Raw genomic sequence first — 23555 nt, forward strand, 5'->3', positions numbered from 1 at the left:
GCAGACAAAACCAATAAAAGTTTGATATCACATTTGTAATTGCAATTGCAAACTGCCATGTCAGCAGTTACTGCTACCTGCAACAATACTGTCATACCATTGTGATCTATTGCATCAATTTATCACATCTGGGAGAAACATTAGACATTAGCTCCAGTTTGTTTATCGCTGATGTCTGTCACTTCCTGGTAGGGTTCAATATTAGTTCCATGGTCTTTGTGCGAAGTCCTCTCATATTTTTTCTTACCATCTTCTGCAAGTCCTAGAGGTCAAGTTGCCTTTTCATCATTGATGATCTAGATTTAATTTAAATTGTCAAAATGTTTGTCACAAGAGTTGAAGTTGCTTTAGTCCAGTATTTATATGTAACTTCTCTACTTGACTCTAATTTGACCTGAACATATGTTCTAATGAGTTCTGGAGTGGCGAATCAGTTCAAATGTTTACTCTTTCTTAACAGTCTCGTTGGAGTTTGGATCTGTATGTTTATGCCTTTGGTAGAACTTGGAGAACTTGTTGAAGATGTTAGTGATGGGTAGAGCAACAACTAGCAGCCCACAGATGATGCACAGAGTCCCTATCACCTTTCCAGCAAGAGTAATTGGTAAGGTGTCCCCGTAGCCCACCGTAGTCATGCTGATAGTGGCCCACCACCAGCCAATTGGTATGGTTTGAAGCTCAGACTCTACAGAGTCTTTCTCTGCAAAGTAAATGAGAGTAGAGAACATGGAAATGCCCACAGACAAGAAAAGGACCAGCAGTCCTACTTCACGGGAACTGTGTCGAAATGTGGCGCCAAGAGAACGAAGGCCAACAGAATGGCGCGCCAGTTTTAGGACTCGAAAAATGCGCATCAGCCTCAAGATCTGCACCACTTTGCCAACATTCTCCAAGTCTGTGTTTTCTCCTTCATTCACAACATCACACACCATTGTGATGTAGAAAGGCATTACTGACATTAAGTCAATGATGTTGAGTGGTCTGCACAGGAACTTCTTGGCAGATGGTGCAACTGTCAAACGGAGCACAAACTCCACAGAGAAGCACAGGACACAGAGGTTCTCAGAGAAAGTCAGCACTGGGTTTTGAATCTCCTTTTCATCGGCATCCACCTGGTGGAAGTCAGGCATGCTGTGGACACACATGGCTACAATGGAGATGATCACCATACTGAGTGACACAAGAGCCATCACCTTGGCTGAAAAGGAGTACCCCGGATTTTCAAGGCGGATCCAAATATCCCTGCGAACATCTGCACACCAGGAGCCTTCAAACATTTCAATGTCCGCCAAATCCGACAACTCCTGAGCAGAAGAGTCCAAGCTGTCCGACTGCTGTTCATCGTTCCACTGATCCAAACCTTTATCCTCAGCAATCTGCTTCAACTCCTGGAATTTGCTGCTGCAGCAAGAGTCAAGGTGCTGCTCCTTGATGCCCCAGTACTCAATCTCTTGACAAAAAGACACCACACACAACCCATCTACCAGGTGGATTTTGCCTGTTAGGTAAAAATTGAGAACATACCAGAAAAAATGTGGATTGCGGTCAAAATAGTACTCCATTTCAGAGGGGCAGAAGTCATCGCAAAGCTCCAGGATTGCTTCTTTGGATCTGCAATACAGGAGACGTCCCAGACGGGTCTGTGGGAATCGCATCAGAACATTGTGCTCCACCCTTTTTTTGAAACCTCCGACGTTGACATTAATAAAGCAATCATCCGATCTGTGTTGAGGAAAGATCTGACCATACACCATGATGGAGCTGAAAAACATCTGCGAGAGGAGGATCCGTTACCCTTCACAAAAACATCAGTCGCTCCTGCACACAAAGGCACTGCAATCAGCACAGCTTTAATATTCTCTGGATTAAATCAAACAACATCAGTTAATTTAAGTATGCATCAACAAATTCTTAGTCTTTCAAAATCATCTGTTCTTTGTTGCTATGTGATTAGTATTTGTTGTAATCAATACCTGCTGTCACTACTGCTTGTGTCTCCAAAAGGAGTGAACATTATTATTGTGTCAAAATCTAATTTAATGTCTGCTCCAGTAAAAATCAAGATTGAGACATAAAAAGCCACAATACTCCTTCAGTAAAATTATGAAGACTGTGCAGAGTCCTAAACTAGACAGGCTTTGGGAATCACACGCAGCAGAATCTGTGGACAAATTCATGTAGGCTACTCATAAAGTGACACAAAGTGGAGATAATCAATGCGTACCTGTCCGTGTGTGGTGTCAGCCGTGCAGATGCTCAGGGCTCGCTGTCCTGTCTGGCTCAGTGTGGCGCCTCAGCGGACGGCGCAGTGGTGTGGTGTTTCTCAGACAGTGTGGGGCGGGACGGAGCAAAACAGGACAATTGATTATACTGCTGAAGCATCATTGACCACTAGTATCCTGCAAGCTGATATACAAACGCAAATCAGAAAAAGTTTAGATGATATGGTACAAAACACACAAAGAGAGAAAGAGAGTAACTCTTACATTTACTTGTATTTCTATTTTATTGCAGACAGTAAGAACCCAAGATATGTTTTAATTTCATTTGTTAATATACACCCATTCTTGTAATTCATTCATTCATTTTCTATACCTACTTACTCCTACGGTCAATTTAAAGTTTCCAGTCAACCTAACCTGCATGTCTTTGGATGCGGGAGAGAGCCGGAGCACCTGGAGAGAACCCACACCAACACGGCGAGAACATGCAAACTCCACACAGAAAGGCCACAGGTTGGAAGCAATCCCACAACCTTCCCACTGAGTCAACAGTGATAACCACTAAGCCACTGTGCTGCTGCCCCACCCCCCCCCCCATAGTTGCCATTCAGATCTGTAATACATTCCACAAAAGTTGGGTTATGGGAGCGGGGCAGTATTTCGGACTAGTAATGAGGTTAAATAAATAAATAATGATGTGAGTGTAGATTATTGGAATCATGATTTGGTGCAAAAGCAGCATCTGGTCCTCTGATGCGGTCAGAACAACCTGAACAACCTGGAGCTGAACCCGCTCAAGACTGTACAGATGATAGCAGACTTCAGTAGGAACTCACTATCACTCCCCCCCGCCCTCAACAACAGTGTGCCTACTGTAGACACTTTCTGGTTCCTGGGATCCACCATCTCCCAAGATCTGAAGTGGACCTCCCACATAGACTCCATCAGGAAAAAGGCACAGCAGAGGATGTACGTCCTCAGGCAGCTCAGGAAGTTCAACCTGCCTCAGGAACTGCTCATCATCTTCTACACAACCATCATCCAGTCTGTCCTGTGCATGTCCATCTGTTTGGTTTCCCTCTGCCTCCAAACATGACAGGCACAGACTTTAATGAACTGTCAGATCTGCAGAAAAAAATCATTGGAGCCAGCCTGCCCTCCATCCAGGACTTATACCAGTCCAGGACCAGGAAGTGAGTTGGTAACATCTCTGCAGACCCTTCACATCCTGGACACACACTGTTTAAACTCCTCCCCTCTGGTCAAATGTTACACAGCTCTGTACAACCAGAAACAACAAAACCAGACACAGGAACAGTTTCTTCCCACTGACCCTGAACCATCCCTTAGTTATGCTGCTATAGACTTAGACTGCTGGGGGGTTTCCCATGATGCACCCAGTGTTTCTTTTTATTCACCTCTTTTTGCTCTGTATGCACCACTCTGCATTTAATCATTGGTGATTGATCTCTGCTCTCTTCCACAGCATGTCTTTTTCCTGATTCTCTCCCCTCAGCCCCAACCAGTCCCAGCAGAAGACTGTCCCTCCCTGAGCCTGGTTCTGCTGGAGGTTTCTTCCTGTTAAAAGGGAGTTTTTCCTTCCCACCGTCACCAAGTGCTTGCTCACAGAGGGTCGTTTTGACCTTTGGGGTTTTTCTGTAATTATTGTATGGCTTTTGCCTTACAATATAAAGGGCCTTGGGGCAACTGTTTGTTGTGATTTAGCGCTATATAAATAAAATTGATTTGATTTGAAATAATGCTGAATTTATGTGAAAATGATTGCTGTAGAAAAGCTTCATAGATCTGTCGCTGAGACAGATGATGACTGAAGTGCAGTTTTAAGCAGAAACGAGGCGATAATCTGTTAAATGCTGCTGACATGCGCAGTGAAGGCAGGGGGACTGATCAGAATGCGACACCAGCGCTCACTCTGTGTTTACATTCTCTGCCTCACAACATGGCTAAGAATCATGGGTAAACACAGCCAGAATAGATGGGGGTCTGTTACTGGAAGTATTGAATGAAACTCTTCTTGTCCACTGTAATTTTTTGGGAAACCTGTGTCATTGTGTAATTTCTCCTTTCAATCCAAGTGAATTTAGTAATCCTTTAGATTCTTAATTTGTGTCAGCCCTATTTAAATCCTACTTCCGCTAAGTTGAAGCTGATACTTCCAGTGTGAAAATTTCAGTAATACGCCTGGCTTTACATTACCTAACTGCACCCCACCCCCCCAACAGGGTCAAACACTTCCACGTATCAATATGAAATAAAAACACAAACACATCACCAGTACAACTCCAATTCCAATGAAGTTGGGACACTGTGTGAAATGTAAATAAAAACAGAATACAATGACTTGCAAATCCTCTTCAACCTATATTCAATTTAATACACCACAAAGACAAGATATTTAATGTTCCAACTGATAAACTTTATTTGTTTTTGTGCAAATATTTGCTCATTTTGAAATGGATGCCTGCAACATGTTTCAAAAAAGCTGGGACAGGGGCAACAATGCTCAAAGAACACCTGTTTGGAAAATTCCACAGGTGAACAGGTTAATTGAAAACAGGCGAGTGTCATGAAAAAATAGTCCAACAATTTAAGAACAATGTTTCTCAACGTTCAATTGCAAGGAATTTAGGGATTCCATCATCTACAGTTCATAATATAATCAGAAGATACAGAGAATCTGGAGAACTTTCTACATGTAAGCGGCAAGGCAGAAAACCAACATTGAATGCACGTGCTTTCGATCCCTCAGGCGACACTGCATTAAAAACGAACATCATTGTATAAAGAATCTTACTGTGTGGGCTCAGGAACACTTCAGAAAATCATTGTCAGTTAACACAGTTCATCACTACATCTACAAGTGCAAGTTAAAACCCTACCATGCAAAGTGAAAGCCATACATCAACAACGTCCAGAAACGCTGCTGCCTTCTCTGGGCCCGAGCTCATTTGAAATGGACAGACGCAGAGTGGAAAAATGTGCTGTGGTCTGATGAGTCCACATTTCAAATTGTTTTTGGAAATCATGGACGTCGTGTCCTCTGGACAAAAGAGGAAAAAGACCATCCAGATTGTTGCCAATGCAAAGTTCAAAAGCCAGCATCTGTGATGGTATGGCGGGTGTTAGTGCCCATGGCATGGGCAACTTACACATCTGTGATGGCACCATCAATGCTGAAAGGTACATCCAGGTTTTGGAGCAACACATGCTGCCATCCAAGCAACATCTTTTTCAGGGACGTCCCTGCTTATTTCAACAAGACATTGCCAAGCCACATTCTGCACGTGTTACCAACAGCGTGGCTTCAAATCAAATCAAATCAAATCAATTTTATTTATATAGTGCCAAATCACAACAACAGTTGCCCCAAGGTGCTTTATATTGCAAGGCAAAAGCCATACAATAATTACAGAAAAACCCCAACGGTCAAAACGACCCCCTATGAGCAAGCACTTGGCGACAGTGGGAAGGAAAAACTCCCTTTTAACAGGAAGAAACCTCCAGCAGAACCAGGCTCAGGGAGGGGCAGTCTTCTGCTGGGACTGGTTGGGGCTGAGGGGAGAGAATCAGGATAAAGACTTACTGTGGAAGACAGCAGAGATCAATCACTAATGATTAAATGCAGAGTGGTGCATACAGAGCAAAAAGAGAAAGAAACACTCAGTGCATCATGGGAACCCCCCAGCAGTCTAAGTCTATAGCAGCATAACTAAGGGATGGTTCAGGGTCACCTGATCCAGCCCTAACTATAAGCTTTAGCAAAAAGGAAAGTTTTAAGCCTAATCTTAAAAGTAGAGAGGGTGTCTGTCTCCCTGATCTGAATTGGGAGCTGGTTCCACAGGAGAGGAGCCTGAAAGCTGAAGGCTCTGCCTCCCATTCTACTCTTAAAAACCCTAGGAACTACAAGTAAACCTGCAGTCTGAGAGCGAAGCGCTCTATTGGAGTGATATGGTACTATGAGGTCCCTAAGATAAGATGGGACCTGATTATTCAAAACCTTATAAGTAAGAAGAAGAATTTTAAATTCTATTCTGGAATTAACAGGAAGCCAATGAAGAGAGGCCAATATGGGTGAGATATGCTCTCTCCTTCTAGTTCCTGTCAGTACTCTAGCTGCAGCATTTTGAATTAACTGAAGGCTTTTCAGGGAACTTTTAGGACAACCTGATAATAATGAATTACAGCAGTCCAGCCTAGAAGAAATAAATGCATGAATTAGCTTTTCAGCATCACTCTGAGACAAGACCTTTCTAATTTTAGAGATATTGCGCAAATGTAAAAAAGCAGTCCTTCATAGTAAAAGAGTGCGGGTACTAGACTGGCCTGCCTGCAGTCCAGACCTGTCGCCCATTGAAAATGTGTGGCGCATTATGAAGTGCAAAATACGACAACAGAGACCCCGGACTGTTGAGCAACTGAAGTCATACATCAAGCAAGAATGGGAAAGAATTCCACCTACAAAGCTTCAACAATTAGTGTCCTCAGTTCCCAAACACTTATTGAGTGTTGATAGAAGGAAAGGTGATGTAACACAGTGGTAAACATACCACTGTCACAGCTTTTTTTGAAATGTGTTGCAGGCATCCATTTCAAAATGAGCAAATATTTCCACAAAAACAATAAAGTTTATCAGTTTGAACATTAAATAGCTTGTCTTTGTCGTGTATTCAATTGAATACAGGTTGAAGAGGATTTGCAAATCATTATATTCTCTTTTTATTTACATTTTACACAACGTCCCAACTTCATTGGAATTGGGGTTGTATGTAATTTCACGTCCTTGAAGCAGAAAATAAATAAAAATCCACAATGACACTGGGGCTGTTAGCCTATCGTGCCCACTGATCTGAATATAACACTGGATAGCTCACTGGTCCACACACTCCGTACAAACCGCTGAAGCAAACGGGCAGCAAACCACTCACAAGTTATACAGATCACACATACGTAGAAGGCTTATTAGAACATGAGCAATTTCAAGTAATAACTGAGCTGATTCTCTAATTTCCTTATTTTTGTTCACCAGATAATGTAACCTTCAAACCTCCTAATCTGTGTCTGCCATGATTACCTATTTGATTTATTTCCTTTCATTCTTTTATTACTTTGACACTTTCTCCCCTTCTGTTATCAATTACTCAGATCTCATTAGGACAAACACGCAATTCTAAAAATTATGATTCTTTAATCAAACTTTAGACAAGTTTTGAGTAATCATCAACAAGCTTATATATAAGTTTGTATGTGTGTGTGAATATATATATATATATATATATACACATACAGAGAGAGAGAGAGAGAGAGACAGATACCATATCATGAACAAAGGTGAACAAGAACAAAAGTGGATGGATAACAAAAGTCATGATGGATAATATATTAATAGTGGATTTTTTTTAATAGTTGCACTGAAAGAAACACCACTTAACTAGCTACAGGAGAGTTGGTTTTCCCTTGCAGTGACAATATTTATTGTACATAGCTCAATGAGCTTCAGGCTAATAAAGCTCATAGCAACAATGCCTAAAGAACTCCATACTAAAATACGAAATGGAGCAAAATGGGGACTGATAATCACGAAATGGGGGTAAAATGCAACGAAATGGAGCAGAGTGAATGGGACTGACTCCAAATAAGTACATTTATTTAATTGTTTGGCTTTTGTTTTTGTTTTTTTGTGAGATGTGCTTAGTACATGTAGTAGGGGCAGGTGCACCATCTGGTGTTCAAGAGATGAAACATCAGTCAATGGGTCAGTCTGCTCCATTTCGTAACATTTTACCCCCATTTCGCTAAATAATTAAATAAAAGTGCCTTATTGAATCATATTTGGAGTCAGTCTGTTTATTATTATTATTATTTAGCTATGTTTTACCCCCGTTTTGTTATTATCGGTCCCCATTTCGCTTAAAAATAATTAAATAAAAGTTATTAACTGAATCATATTTAATCATATTTGGAGTCCGTCTGGGTCAGTCTGCTCCATTCCGTTACATTTCACCCCCATTTCGTGATTATCTGGCTCCAGTTTGTATTTTAGTTGAACTGAAAGTATGCATAAGTAGACTGTCTTAAAATAGTTCTCCCAACACAAAACTCAATTATTATTATTATTATTATTATTATAAATGTTCGTCCACAGCCTTTGAACTCGCGATTTGCGCAGTTTATAGTTGCACATGAAGGCATTTTTAAAACAAAATAGCAAAGAATAAAGTTGCGTGTGCCTGGTTAAAGATATGTAGAAAAGGCCCTTCAGGAGCGGAACATGTGAGTGGTAATATGGCGGCCGATTTGCTTCAGATAAAGAGGTTATACGAGGGCTGTCAATAAAGTAACGGTCCTTTTTATTTTTTTCAAAAACTATATGGATTTCATTCATATGTTTTTACGTCAGACATGCTTGAACCCTCGTGCGCATGCGTGAGTTTTTCCACGCCTGTCGGTGACGTCATTCGCCTGTGAGCACGCCTTGTGGGAGGAGTCGTCCAGCCCCTCGTCGGAATTCCTTTGTCTGAGAAGTTGCTGAGAGACTGGCGCGTTGTTTGATCAAAATTTTTTCTAAACCTGTGAGACACATCGAAGTGGACACGGTTCGAAAAATTAAGCTGGTTTTCAGTGAAAATTTTAACGGCTGATGAGAGATTTTGAGGTGATTCTGTCGCTTTAAGGACTTTTCACGGTGCGAGACGTCGCACAGCGCTCTCAGGCGGCGTCATCAGCCTGTTCAAGCTGAAAACCTCCACATTTCAGGCTCTATTGATCCAGGACGTCGTGAGAGAACAGAGAAGTTTCAGAAGAAGTCGGTTTCAGCATTTTATCCGGATATTCCACTGTTAAAGATTTTTTTAATGAAAGACGTGCGGACGGGTCCGCGCGTCAGGACGCAGCCGCCGCGACGCTCCGCCACAGGAAAAACACCTCTGTTGAAAGCCTTAAGGACAAGTTGGAACATGTCCTGCCTGTTAAACAGTTTCTCATATACTCACTCCACTGAAAGCCATCAAAAGCCGCCTGGATTTTACAAATGGTTATCAACACGGAGGTGTTTTTCCTGTGCCGCCGCACCGCGTCGGCTGCGTCCCGACGCGCGGATCCGTCCGCACGTCTTTCATTAAAAAAATCTCCTTTAACAGTGGAATATCCGGATAAAATGCTGAAACTGACTTCTTCTGAAACTTCTCTGTTCTCTCACGACGTCCTGGATCAACAGAGCCTGAAATGTGGAGGTTTTCAGCTTGAACAGGCTGATGACGGCGCCTGAGAGCGCTGCGCGACGTCTCGCACCGTGAAAAGTCCTTAAAGCGACAGAATCACCTCAAAATCTCTCATCAGCCGTTAAAATTTTCACTGAAAACCAGCTTAATTTTTCGAACCGTGTCCACTTCGATGTGTCTCACAGGTTTAGAAAAAATTTTGATCAAACAAAGCGCCAGTCTCTCAGCAACTTCTCAGACAAAGGAATTCCGACGAGGGGCTGGATGACTCCTCCCACAAGGAGTGCTCACAGGCGAATGACGTCACCGACAGGCGTGGAAAAACTCACGCATGCGCACGAGGGTTCAAGCATGTCTGACGTAAAAACATATGAATGAAATCCATATAGTTTTTGAAAAAAATAAAAAGGACCGTTACTTTATTGACAGCCCTCGTATATGAGAACATAAGAGAATATATATAAGTTCTCATATATAAGCTCCACGGCTTCAGAAATATTGGCCATTGAGTGATCCAGGTCGCGCTGATCTTAGCAACTCACTTTACACAATGAACTAAATAACAAATATAAATTCACTTACAACATGCTAGCTTAGTTTGTCCACCAACAGACAGTTGTTCAGGATAAATAATAATAAAATGAAATAAAAAAAATAGAAGAAGGACGAAAATAAAACGTTTCAACTCACCAAATCTTCTTCAACGTGAAAAAAATATATAACCAAACTTCTTCCAAAACTTTGGGGCAAAAAAAGTTACGGCTTGGTTTGTGTTTGTTGGCATAATCCTTCATTTTTGTTTAACTTTTCTTCGGTTTTCTCCGTCGTCCGTCGTGTTTTTCCGTCGCTGTCTGCCGCTTTTTTCCGCTCTCTGATTGGCTGTCCCAGCAGCACTCAGGAACGGAGCAGTTCACAAATTCAATATAAAACCAAAATAAAATCTTTTGTCGTTAAAGCTATTTTAACCTGTTACAGATCATTTGTAAATGATTTACAATATTTACAAACAAACAACCCGTCTGCATTTACGGGTTTTACAGTCTTTCAAACTGCGATCACGTTAGTGGGCGGGGCCACAGCGTTATGCATATTAGCCCCGCCCATTTGCTAAATCACTGCGCAAATGACGTCGAAGCTCAGAAGCGTTGTTGCTAAGGGTTACCAACTGTCACAAACCTTGAAATCCATAAAAGCCAGCAGGTGGCGTTAGTTCATCAGTGTGCAGCAGTTTGTCGAAGAGGAAAGACGTATATTGATCTTCACTGAGAAGAAGTTTGTTTATTGACATTTCAGCAGCAGCATCAGGTTCACGATGGGTTCTGGTGAGACAAATGTTCAAACTCCTGACTTGTTATTCTGAATATTACCAATAATCCCATGGTTGAAATGTAAACTGGACCTTAAACTTTAATTTTTTATTTTTATTTGTTTATTTTTGTGCAGGCTGATGATGAAGAAGTTAAACATGTTATTACATCTGTCAAGGACGGAATAAAATCATCAGCATTTATTTATTTATTTGTCTGTTAGCAAGATTACGTCAAAACTACTTCACAGATTTTCACAAAATTTTCACCACAGATAGATATTAGGCCAAGGAAGACTCCATTAAATTTTGGAGGTGATCCGGATCCAGATTCTTATTCTGGATCAAGTTTCACATAATATAGACTTTTAAAGATTATGTCAAAATTGTCACTAAATTTGCAACACAGATAAATATTAGCTCTTGGAAGACTCCACTGAATATTGGAGGTGATCCGGATCCGGATTGGCGGATGTCAGAAATCTCCAATTGCTCTTGTATTTTACTGTTTTGTGTTGATCTCTGCCTCACGGCTCCTCTCGTCCCCCCACAGATGATTTCCCCGTCAAGGAAGGTGATGTGCTCCAGTCATTTTACATGGTGCAGGAGTTTCTGGGTGAGGGCAACTTTGGGAAGGTGGCCAAGTGTCGACACAAAGTGACCCATCAGGACGTGGCCATCAAAATCTCAAAGAACAAGCCCAGTATTATTAGAGAGACAAAGAAAGAGGTAATTACAGTCACATTCTTTACTTTCAAAGATAGTTTTATTTCAGCCATGAATTGTAAACCTTCATAAATGATTTTTCACGTCTTCCACAGCTTGCCAATCTTGAACTCCTGCGTGCCCTGGACCCAGAGAGGGCCAACATCGTCAGGTGGTACGATGCTTTCACACACGGAGACCTTATTTGCCTCAAATTTGAACTCCTGGTCCAGAGTCTTCATGACTACGTGGATGAGCTGAACTACGACCCTCTTCCCGTCAGTGATCTCCGAGCTGTTGTGCAGCAAGTAAGTTAGATTTTGTTTTTTGATTTTAAAAAAAATGTCCACATTATATATGGAACTAAAATAAGACATTTAGCGTCGTCATCTCTCTTAACAACAATAAATGTTTGTGTGACTGCAGATGGCCACCGCACTGCTCCACCTGCAGACCCTGGGTGTTATTCATTGCGACATAAAGCCCCAGAATATTATGGTGGTCGACCACAATCAGCCGCTGAAGGTCAAGCTGATTGACTTCGGATTGGCACAGCAGATCTCAGAGCCTCCATCTTTTGCGGGGACCTTTTGGTACCAGTAAGTCCAAATACTGCAGAGAACATTTGACAGAGTTGTTTGTTTCTGCCCTGAAAATTGATGGAAAAATTAATCCTTTGGTAGACGATGTGTAATGCTGCTCTGTTCCTCTTTGCTCAGAGCTCCAGAGGTCCACTTAGGATTGGCCTACGTGGAGGAGATCGACATGTGGGCGCTTGGTGTGTCTGTGGCTGAGCTGGCTATTGGAACGGCCCTGTATCCCGGAGAACATCCCTATGATATGGTAAGTTCTTTTTTGTCCAGATTGTCCTGGATTTGTTATTAATCCATGGCCTTCGTAAACACAGACACATTTGCTCCTGCAAAGGCAACAATTTGTGAAAGAAAAGTCCGTGTTTGTACAGTGAGATTTGATGTTTTTGTTTGATGTCTTCAGATAAAGTTCATCGTGGAGACTCAGGGTCTGCCCCCAGACCACCTCCTCAGGTTGGGACCACACACCAACCACTGTTTTGAGAGACAGCGTATCAACGGTCAGGACACTTGGACACTGAAGGTACCAACACATCGTACCATCACATCCATCACATTCATCCATCCATTTTTTTCTGAGTATTAACTCTAACACGGTCTCTTTGCAGACTCCTGCAATGGTGAAGACGGAGACGGGACACAAATTCTCCGACACCAGACAGGTTGTGTTGACCTGTCTGGAGGACATCATGGAGGTAGGTGCTCACTAGAGGCCTCTCCGTCATTTCTTCAGCCACCTTTAACAAATGTGTGCCTCCAATGTCTAATTCACTGACTGTGTGACCACCAAGCCCCAAACTCTGGTCCTGTTAAATGAAGCAAAATCAAAAAACTAAATCATGCAATTCCTTGAATTACTTGAGGCTGACTCCTATAGCGAGTCCACAGAGCCGTATATAAGAACTGGAGAGCGCAGTAGCGCTGAGATGCATGCCAACAAGGAGGCGTGGCCGCCATGTTCGAACCGGGCAAATCAGCGGAGCCGGCGCATTATTTGAATGCCCGTTTACCATTGTATTCAATACAGTTCGCCACAGTTCAATGAGTTACTCATAGATCGCGGTCAAGAAAATGCCTGAAAGTTGTGCCTGTTGGCGATGCTACAATCGGAGGAAGAAGGGAGAGAACATTTCATTCCATAAGTAAGTATTCTGGTTTATTTTTGTAACTTCTCCGTGACTTTTGGGCAATAAACTGATGTCTTTTGCAGAGTGCCATGCACTGTGCAATGCATGAATATGAAGTTGTATACCATGTATTACGACTATACCAACACTGTTGTACACTGTTTTCTTCGATTTTATGAAAATTTTATCAATAATTACCTCGAGAAAATTGTTTTAAGCTTTAAACATCATAACAGGTCCACAATACAGGTCAGTTTTGAGGTGTTACTGTTAGTTAGATTTTGTGTCGGTCATTGTGAGTTGTGTCGTGTTCACATCTACGCAGCATCTTTGAATGTTTACGTGCATATTTGAACGCAACGTTTGGTAGAAAGTCACTTGGCAGGATGCAATGATGTTCTTATATTCGGCTCTGTGAGCGAGTCACTGTCCATTGAGCTGCATGTTTAAATATACAATTTTCAAGCAGAAAAAATAACATGTTAAAGCAGTTTTGGCCTCTATAGTTTGTTCCCGATTCATCAGTTTATGAATAATTAGCAGAGTGGTCACTTTGACTGACAGCTGTGTCCAGAGCATTTTATTCTAAATATCTGAGATCATGTGGATTGTTGTGCTGTTGATGGCACAAAAAAGACCATATAACTTTGTGTCGGCATTTCTGTCCAGGTTTCTCGTTATTTCATTTGTATAATAGCACCATTAGCAGGTTTGGGCAGCTTGGTGAGGTTGGTGCCACAGATTTTCCAGGTTTCTGAGACAATAAGCTTGTCATAAGTTTTAATATCAGCTCCAAAGCCACCCATCATGAAACCCACCACCCAGTCCGTAAAATACGCATTAATAAAAGACCCAAACCAAGGTTAGCCCATTAGCTTTGGCTTGTAACTCGAAGATGCAAACATTTTCAGGCTTTATTCATCCCAGCCTGGTACTGCAACCAGGTACTGCAACCAGGTACTGTAACCGGGTACTGTTACTCATCATCATAACATCACAGCATCACATTCAAGATCGTACAACAAGTTTAAATGAATAAAAAACGTTATAAATTAAGTTTTCTCTGTGATTGCATTTTGTGGTGAAATATGTACCAAATTGCAGGAAATGGCACCTAAAAGTTACAATTTTGGGGGGGGGGGACACATTCACAAATCCACCCCACACACACACACACCTTTACAAAATCCTGAATCTGCCCCTGCACCTCTTCACCCATCAATGGTCTGAGGTTCAGTAAGAATGACCAAAACGGAAACATCAAAAGCTGCATGATTTGAGCTTCAGAACCCCTTTAAAGAAAACCTGTTGGTGATGTCACAGAGGGTTTGTCCAGGATCTATGGGGTTTCTGATGACCTCCAGGCATTTGGCTCATGTGACATGTCTTTCTGACTTCTTGTTTCACCAGATGATGGACACAAACACGACAGAGAAGGAGGGTCGTGAGTTTGTGGACCTTCTGAAACACATGATGAACCTTGACAGTGAACAGCGGATCAGACCTGCCGATGTTCTTAAACATCCCTTCATTGAAGAGGACGGTCTGGAGAAGGATGTTCAAGAGGACAGTCTGGAGAAGGATGTTCAAAAGGACAGTCTGGAGAAGGATGTAGAAGAGGACAGTCTGGAGAAGGATGTGGAAGAGGACAGTCTGGAGACAGCTGTGGTGGATGAACCTCTTGTCTTGGCAGAGGAAACTCTGGACCTGATTGAGGACCTCACCCCCATCATACAGGAGGAAGAAGTAGAAGCCATCCAGCCTGGTGAGTCAGATGTTCCACAGTTCCCACAGTGTTCATATCTTTATTGCTTTATTCAATCTAACAAAATATTTCTGTGTGATTTTTAGAGATGCAAGCAGAGACCAGGACCACCTGGAGGAGACGCCTGACTCAGGCTCTCAGGAGCATCTTCTGCCTCTGCTGACCCTAGCGTCTGTGTGCCCCGTGTGTGTGTATCAATAAATATGTACATTGTATTATGATTTATTTAGTTATTTGTTTTAGTTAGTTTTAGTTTAATGGTGCTTTAAAGAGATTGTTTTTAATTTCACTGTCATGCACAATATTTTTTTCTGGTGTCATGTACAGTGATAATGACAAATGAAATCTGAATCTGATTTTGTATTTATAAGTAAAGACTTTAAAATTCAAAATGCTGTGATGCTTTGATGTGTGAAGATTTTTTTCATACTGCCCACGGTGTTGTTGTTGGGCAGCACGGTGGATTAGCGGTTAGCACTGTTGCCTCACAGCAAGAAGGTCATGGGATCAGTTCTGACAGTGCTGCATAACATTTACTGTCATTCTGATCCAAAGGGATTTCTGACAATGAAGAAACAAAAACAGCCACAGTCCAGCTTGTTATGAATAAAATGGCACTCTAGAAATCTGATATACAGTTGTGCTCAAAAGGTTTCATACCCTGGTAGAATTGGAGGAGGTAAAAAAAAAAAAGGATCACTTTGATGTGCAAACTGCAAACCATGGCCAACAATACTGATGGATACCATTCAGAATTGGTCAGCAGTGGCAGGTTTAAAGGAGTGTGTGTGTGTGGGGGGGGGGGGGGGTGTCAGCTATGGCACAACCCCTTAAGGACTGGTATGATTTCTTCCATCAATCTTTCCAGCAGTGTCAGTTGGTTCCAGGTGCATAAACAGGGCAAGTTCCTCTCTGTTTTTTTGTACATTTCTTGTCCGTCTGCAGAATTGCCTGAATATCCACCAGCAACCCGTACCTGATGGAGGAACGTCATTATAAGCCACACATAGGGAATGCAGTTTGAAGAATTAAAAAAAAAAAAAAAAGTATTTTTATTAAACAATGAATATTCAAAAGGAACTAAAATGTCCTCAGTACTGACCAGAGGACTGACTCCACAAACACTCTCAAGGCTTTCAGGTGAATCCAGGCAACAAACACTTCACTGATGTTCACCTTGAGTCACTGCATGAAGACTCCCTGGAGAGGAGACATGCACACTAATAATGCAGACCCAACACACAGGGAACAAGTCTACAGCAGGGGGCGCCAGTCTATCAAAGTGATCTTATGTTGAACCTTTGTCATGATCATAGCTAGTTGTGAAGCATAATGCAAGTCTAAAGATCAATACACCAGGTTCTAGAGCACACTGTTCTTCAAGAGATTGAATGGTTTAATTCACACCCAAAACACAATAAGCAGTTGTAACAAAAATGGGGCTAAATAGCATTAAAAATGGTTCCCCTGTACAGTGGTGTCCAAAGTGTTCCAGAAAAGGCCAAGAGGGAGCAGGTTTTCTTTGCAGCTACTGACTCAACTCCAGATGAACTCATGACATCTGCTCAAAGTGATGTTCATCAGTAAAATCACCTGCTGGAGTCGGTGTCTGCACAGAAAACCTGCTCCCTCTTGGCCTTTTCTAGAAGACTTTGGACACCACTGCCCTATGATCATACCCCACCCCTAACCCATAGCAAGAAAAGTCGAACAAGCAAAAAAACCAAAAACAAAAACAAAAAAACCCCAAAACACTTTTTGTGCCGTTTAGCACCATTTTTGTTTTGTGTGTAACTTAGTGAATACATAACTCATTCAGTGTTGCACCTTAAACAACTCAGATGATGCACCATGTAATCATCAAATGCCTGGTTTTTACTGATCTCATGCCTCCATAAGCTCTTCCCAGGTGTCTCGCAATCTCAAAGGCCAAGGACCCAAACACATGAAGGTCACTGCCAAGAAAAGTGAATATCTCTACAAGTTCAACACTTTCACCATCTTCCAGATTCCAGACTTCCAAGTCCAGGAAGTCTTGATCCAGGACAATCGCAAACCAAAACACTCCGATTCCACACTCAGCTTCCCAAGTGCTGCCGATTCTGTGAATAGGTATTTATTAAGGTTGTTTGTAGCCGCGGCAGAAGATTAGCCGTGAAGCTAACGACTTCTTGATGAAGGTGAGAAAGAATGAAGAAAAAGGTAGAGAGTTAAGATACCTCTTCATCATGAAGCTGTATAACTGGTGACACAAAATGCAAAACAACTTCTTCTGGGTTGTCTGGGTGCCTTTCCTCACTCTTCTTCTCCTTGCACAGTCACTCAGCTTTTGAGAACTGTCTACTCCATACAAAAAATGCCAAAAATGTTTGTATTTCTTCATAACTGGTGTAAATAAAGTTCAAGACATATTCAGTGACTTGGAAATGTTCATGGATCCATCTCCTGGCTTATCTGAAGAAAACTGGCAATAAAACTGATTATTTGCATGTATTATACCAAAGGGGCCAATTACTTATGCAACTCATCATCTTGGCTTTTATATTTGAAATTAATTTCTATCAAGTTTTAGAGATTTACTTTGAGTTTGGCTTTAAGGAAGATAATTTTAGATTTTTTTTTATATATATATATATTGAGAAGCCTGATTTTTTGTATTTGAAATGGCTTAAACAAATTAAAATTTGTGAAATACCAAGTGGCTGAATAATTTTACAAGGCACTGTACAATGAGGGACGGCAGCACCTTCCAGCCAATGTCTCCATTCATTCAGAGCTTCCTTGACCACCAGGAGTTCCCAGTTATCCACATCGTAGTTCCGTTCTGCAGGAGATAGATGCTGGGAGAAGTACATAGGATGGAGATGGTGATCCCATCCTATGTATGAATGCTCGTAGCACGGGCCGGGGCGGAGGATTAGCAGCAATCTTCCATTCCAGCTTATTAATTAATCAAAAACCCAGACAGAGCTTTAATTCATTTGAAAGCTTGACTCTTAGTCTTGTCCATCCAAATTGGAAGTCCCAAAAAACAGTTTTATTTGTTATTATCTATCGTCCACCTGGTCGTTACTGTGAGTTTCTCTGTGAATTTTCAGACCTTTTGTCTGACTTAGTGCTTAGCTCAGATAAGATAATTATAGTGGGCGATTTTAACATCCACACAGATGCTGAGAATGACAGCCTCAACACTGCATTTAATCTATTATTAGACTCTATCGGCTTTGCTCAAAAAGTAAATGAGTCCACCCACCACTTTAATCATATCTTAGATCTTGTTCTGACTTATGGTATGGAAATAGAAGACTTAACAGTATTCCCTGAAAACTCCCTTCTGTCTGATCATTTCTTAATAACATTTACATTTACTCTGATGGACTACCCAGCAGTGGGGAATAAGTTTCATTACACTAGAAGTCTTTCAGAAAGCGCTGTAACTAGGTTTAAGGATATGATTCCTTCTTTATGTTCTCTAATGCCATATACCAACAGTGCAGAGTAGCTACCTAAACTCTGTAAGGGAGTTAGAGTATCTCGTCAATAGTTTTACATCCTCATTGAAGACAACTTTGGATGCTGTAGCTCCTCTAAAAAAGAGAGCTTTAAATCAGAAGTGCCTGACTTCGTGGTATAACTCACAAACTCCTAGCTTAAAGCAGATAACCCGTAAGTTGGAGAGGAAATGGCGTCTCACTAATTTAGAAGATCTTCACTTAGCCTGGAAAAAGAGTCTGTTGCTCTATAAAAAAAGCCCTCCGTAAAGCTAGGCCATCTTTTTACTCATCACTAATTGAAGAAAATAAGAACAACCCCAGATTTCTTTTCAGCACTGTAGCCAGGCTGACAAAGAGTCAGAGCTCTATTGAGCTGAGTATTCCATTAACTTTAACTAGTAATGACTTCATGACTTTCTTTGCTAACAAAATTTTAACTATTAGAGAAAAAATTACTCATAACCATCTCAGACGTATCGTTATCTTTGGCTGCTTTCAGTGATGCCGGTATTTGGTTAGACTCTTTCTCTCCGATTGTTCTGAGTTATTTTCATTAGTTACTTCATCCAAACCATCAACATGTTTATTAGACCCCATTCCTACCAGGCTGCTCAAGGAAGCCCTACCATTATTTAATGCTTCGATCTTAAATATGATCAATCTATCTTTGTTAGTTGGCTATGTACCACAGGCTTTTAAGGTGGCAGTAATTAAACCATTACTTAAAAAGCCATCACTTGACCCAGCTATCTTAGCTAATTATAGGCCAATCTCCAACCTTCCTTTTCTCTCAAAAATTCTTGAAAGGGTAGTTGTAAAACAGCTAACTGATCATCTGCAGAGGAATGGTCTATTTGAAGAGTTTCAGTCAGGTTTTAGAATTCATCATAGTACAGAAACAGCATTAGTGAAGGTTACAAATGATCTTATGGCCTCGGACAGTGGACTCATCTCTGTGCTTGTTCTGTTAGACCTCAGTGCTGCTTTTGATACTGTTGACCATAACATTTTATTACAGAGATTAGAGCATGCCATAGGTATTAAAGGCACTGCGCTGCGGTGGTTTGAATCATATTTGTCTAATAGATTACAATTTGTTCATGTAAATGGGGAATCTTCTTCACAGACTAAAGTTAATTATGGAGTTCCACAAGGTTCTGTGCTAGGACCAATTTTATTCACTTTATACATGCTTCCCTTAGGCAGTATTATTAGACGGTATTGCTTAAATTTTCATTGTTACGCAGATGATACCCAGCTTTATCTATCCATGAAGCCAGAGGACACACACCAATTAGCTAAACTGCAGGATTGTCTTACAGACATAAAGACATGGATGACCTCTAATTTCCTGCTTTTAAACTCAGATAAAACTGAAGTTATTGTACTTGGCCCCACAAATCTTAGAAACATGGTGTCTAACCAGATCCTTACTCTGGATGGCATTACCCTGACCTCTAGTAATACTGTGAGAAATCTTGGAGTCATTTTTGATCAGGATATGTCATTCAAAGCGCATATTAAACAAATATGTAGGACTGCTTTTTTGCATTTACGCAATATCTCTAAAATCAGAAAGGTCTTGTCTCAGAGTGATGCTGAAAAACTAATTCATGCATTTATTTCCTCTAGGCTGGACTATTGTAATTCATTATTATCAGGTTTGTAAGAGTAGAATGGGAGGCAGAGCCTTCAGCTTTCAGGCTCCTCTCCTGTGGAACCAGCTCCCAATTCAGATCAGGGAGACAGACACCCTCTCTACTTTTAAGATTAGGCTTAAAACTTTCCTTTTTGCTAAAGCTTATAGTTAGGGCTGGATCAGGTGACCCTGAACCATCCCTTAGTTATGCTGCTATAGACGTAGACTGCTGGGGGGTTCCCATGATGCACTGTTTCTTTCTCTTTTTGCTCTGTATGCACCACTCTGCATTTAATCATTAGTGATCGATCTCTGCTCCCCTCCACAGCATGTCTTTTTCCTGGTTCTCTCCCTCAGCCCCAACCAGTCCCAGCAGAAGACTGCCCCTCCCTGAGCCTGGTTCTGCTGGAGGTTTCTTCCTGTTAAAAGGGAGTTTTTCCTTCCCACTGTAGCCAAGTGCTTGCTCACAGGGGGTCGTTTTGACCGTTGGGGTTTTACATAATTATTGTATGGCCTTGCCTTACAATATAAAGCGCCTTGGGGCAACTGTTTGTTGTGATTTGGCGCTATATAAAAAAATTGATTAATTGATTGATTGATTGATCCCCCTCTGCTCGCTGGGACAGGAAGGCCCCGACCCCGATGTCAGAGGCATCGATCTCCACAACCAACTGGCGGTCCAGGTCTGGTCTGGCTGGATGGGGAAAGGTACTGAGGGAAACGGTGTTTAAGTGTTGTAAAGGCGGTTTCAGCATCAGTGGACCAGGTGAAGGGGACTTCGGACAATGTGAGCTTGGTGAGGGGTGCGACAACCTGACTGAAGTTTCTGATAAACCGACAGTAAAAATTCACAAACTTAGCAATGGTTGAAGTTGTTTAACAGAAGTGGGAGTGGGCCATTGTGTAACTGCACTGATTTTTGCACAGTCGGGCTTAACTTGATTCACACAAATCTTTGTACATGAGGCCACCTAACCTGTGTGTCTTTGGATGCGGTAGGAAGCCGGAGCAATCGGAGGGAACCCACACAAACACGGGGATAACATGCAAACTCCACACAGAAAGGCCAAAGGTGGGAAGTGAACCCACAAGCTTCTTCCTGTGTGGCAACAATAACCACTAAGCCACTGTGCTGCCCAAATTAAATAAAAATAAAATCACAGTTTATGTCAAAAATATTTACAACAAAAAACTGAAGTTTCAAAATCTGCAGAATTCAGGTGTTTTTATTTTTACACGTCTGCACAAAAGTATACACACTTAAATGATGTGCAACAAGAATTACTGAAGTAAAATAATCTCATTTCTTGAAAACTTAACTGTGCTATGTTGATCATGGCTAAAAATGCTTCCTATGAACTACATTAAAAGGTAAAAAAAAAACACAAAACACACCATCTACAACAGCAACTGCTGATACAGTATTTGTGAATTCCGGAGCTTCAGGCCACAGAGGTGTGACATAACGGGCAGAAGTGATATTTGCTGATTTCCTGCTCCAGGGCGCAGTGTTTACACACACTGCACATCCAGAACTGGTACTCTTGGATGGACAAACCCGTCACAATGCTCGTGGGTAACTTCCCTTCAGGCCTGAAAAGGAAAAAAATACATACAGTCAGTTCAAGTCACATTACTGAGTAGAATGATGAGTTTTAAAGCAAACAAGCTGGTAAAGATGACTGACAGACTGTTGGATCAGCCGTGTGGAACGATATCATATATAGTAAATATGAACACTTGTTTCATAAATCAATAGATTTAAGGGATGATGTCGAACTGATTGGGATTTCTACACATATTTTATTTATTTATTTTCAGGATTTGCTGACAGTGACATGGTTTGAATGATTGTCCCATTTCATGCCACAAGGAGGCACTCTTGAATCACAGAGAACAGTACTGTAAACAGACCGTCTAGTCAAGACAGGCGCCATCTCGCCACCCAAACGCTCCAACAGCTCCAAACGTTACTGTGTTCAAAGTGTATCATATGAGCTAAACCAAACTGTGTTGATTTTTGATACTTGTTTTGTTGGTATTTTCAGATTTTTTTTATACAGAAAGAGTCACAAATGTGAAAATAATCCAAAAATCAAACCACATGCCTTCTCTTCTCCTCTCTGCATAGAGAAATGTGATGCAGCCGTCTCAGTCAAATATTCTGGCGCCTCGGTCTCGGCTGGCCTTGACGCTGAGCTTTGCCCAAAGTACTTCAGCCCGGTCAAGCAGATATAATTCAGTTTCCCTCGTTGCTCAGCGGCATTTATGTTGTTTGTCGTAACATGGCTTTAACATTAGTGCACGTTTATTTGATCAGCATAAATGTTGGCAGAACGTCTCTGTCAGATTCTGCTGCCAGCTGATATGGGTAGCAGAATTTATCAGCGCAACACAAAAATTCAGAGCCCCAGAAAGAAATATTTTAGAGAAATACATTCATCATTTCACCTGGTAAGTTTTTCTCTGTAAAATAGTACATGTTTGTGTGTATTGTGTGTAGCGCCGCAACACTAGAACAAATAACAAATATAAAAAAGACATGGATTTTACATAATCGTAGCATCCTGAGGAAGCAGAATCTCTCCAGATGTATGGGCAGATATTAAAGTCAACAACCAGCATGTAATGTTTGAAGCTTGAACTGTATCACCTCGCTAAGAAAACATACTGGAGTCAGGGACAGCGAACCACAATGCAACGTATTCATTGGTCATAACAAGGGAAGCTGGCCAAAGGAAAACGAGTCACACAGTAGTGTTTGGTATGAGATTAAACTGTTCAGTTTAAATATCATTTGGTGTTGAAGTGAAGCCATTCGCTGAAAGCCTCAATACTTGTGTCATACTAATGCGTCATTATTCTTTTGGCACCACAGCAGCTCATTGTCATACTGACATCTACTGGTCAAATCATTTGTTGCCCAATATTATAATGATTAAAAGTCCTTTTGTTGTGCTTCAAATAATAATATAGTCACAACTGACTAGATATCAATTCCAAGTGAACTAGCACTTAGCATACTTAACTACTGTAGATTTTTTTTATTTATTGAACCGGGTACTTTAAATTTTGAAATAGAATGCATTCAAGTCAAAATTCCAATTCGTGAACTTGTGCGATGTACCTTGAGTTCACAATCCAAGATGGCTACTCAGAGCATCAACAGCAGTGAAAGCTGTCGTTTTTAGTTTTTTAAAGACTTCTGTCTTTTTGGTGCCAAATGTAATAAATCTGACTGCTGTCTGTGGACATGTAGCTACAGTATTTTTATGAGTGAAATACAGTGTAATGTGTTGTTTATCAGCTGTTGCCAGTAATATTGGCTAATCCGGTGTCGCCAACCGAACGGTCCCCTTTAAAAATCAGTCGCCCTGCCTTCACTGCGCATGCGTCATTTCAGAGCTCAGCAGAGTAATTTCTGAGCGTCACCAACAATTCACTGATTATCACCTGGTTTCTTGCT

The 23555-nt window shown here is 41.3% G+C and overlaps 3 protein-coding genes across 6 annotated transcripts in view; 1 reads left to right on the forward strand and 2 right to left on the reverse strand.

Moving 5' to 3' along the window:
- Positions 1-440: 440 nt before the first annotated feature.
- On the reverse strand, positions 441-1754 carry kcns3a (potassium voltage-gated channel, delayed-rectifier, subfamily S, member 3a). The gene has a single exon (XM_034159580.1). The coding sequence runs from the start codon at positions 1752-1754 to the stop codon at positions 444-446; it is 1311 nt and encodes a 436-aa protein (XP_034015471.1). The 3' UTR covers positions 441-443.
- Positions 1755-11246: 9492 nt separating this feature from the next.
- Positions 11247-14902, forward strand: LOC117501047 (homeodomain-interacting protein kinase 2-like). Its single transcript, XM_034159849.1, has 8 exons — positions 11247-11495; positions 11588-11779; positions 11898-12070; positions 12191-12314; positions 12468-12587; positions 12673-12759; positions 14602-14829; positions 14885-14902. The coding sequence occupies exons 1-8, from the start codon at positions 11364-11366 to the stop codon at positions 14900-14902; spliced, it is 1074 nt and encodes a 357-aa protein (XP_034015740.1). The 5' UTR covers positions 11247-11363.
- A 6590-nt stretch (positions 14903-21492) lies between these two features.
- Positions 21493-23555, reverse strand: part of wdr35 (WD repeat domain 35) — a 64809-nt gene continuing 62746 nt past the window's right edge. For 2 of the 4 annotated variants that reach the window (XM_034195442.1, XM_034195441.1), the window contains one exon: positions 21496-21682. In XM_034195442.1, coding sequence (XP_034051333.1) covers positions 21532-21682 — 151 coding nt within the window. In that variant the 3' untranslated portion in view covers positions 21496-21531. Of the gene's footprint in view, positions 21683-23555 lie in introns of all 4 variants that reach the window. The other 2 variants (XM_034195443.1, XM_034195444.1) reach the window with 2 other exon arrangements.

The sequence above is a fragment of the Thalassophryne amazonica genome, chromosome 19, assembly GCF_902500255.1.
Source record: "Thalassophryne amazonica chromosome 19, fThaAma1.1, whole genome shotgun sequence".
In the NCBI taxonomy this organism is placed as follows: domain Eukaryota; kingdom Metazoa; phylum Chordata; class Actinopteri; order Batrachoidiformes; family Batrachoididae; genus Thalassophryne; species Thalassophryne amazonica.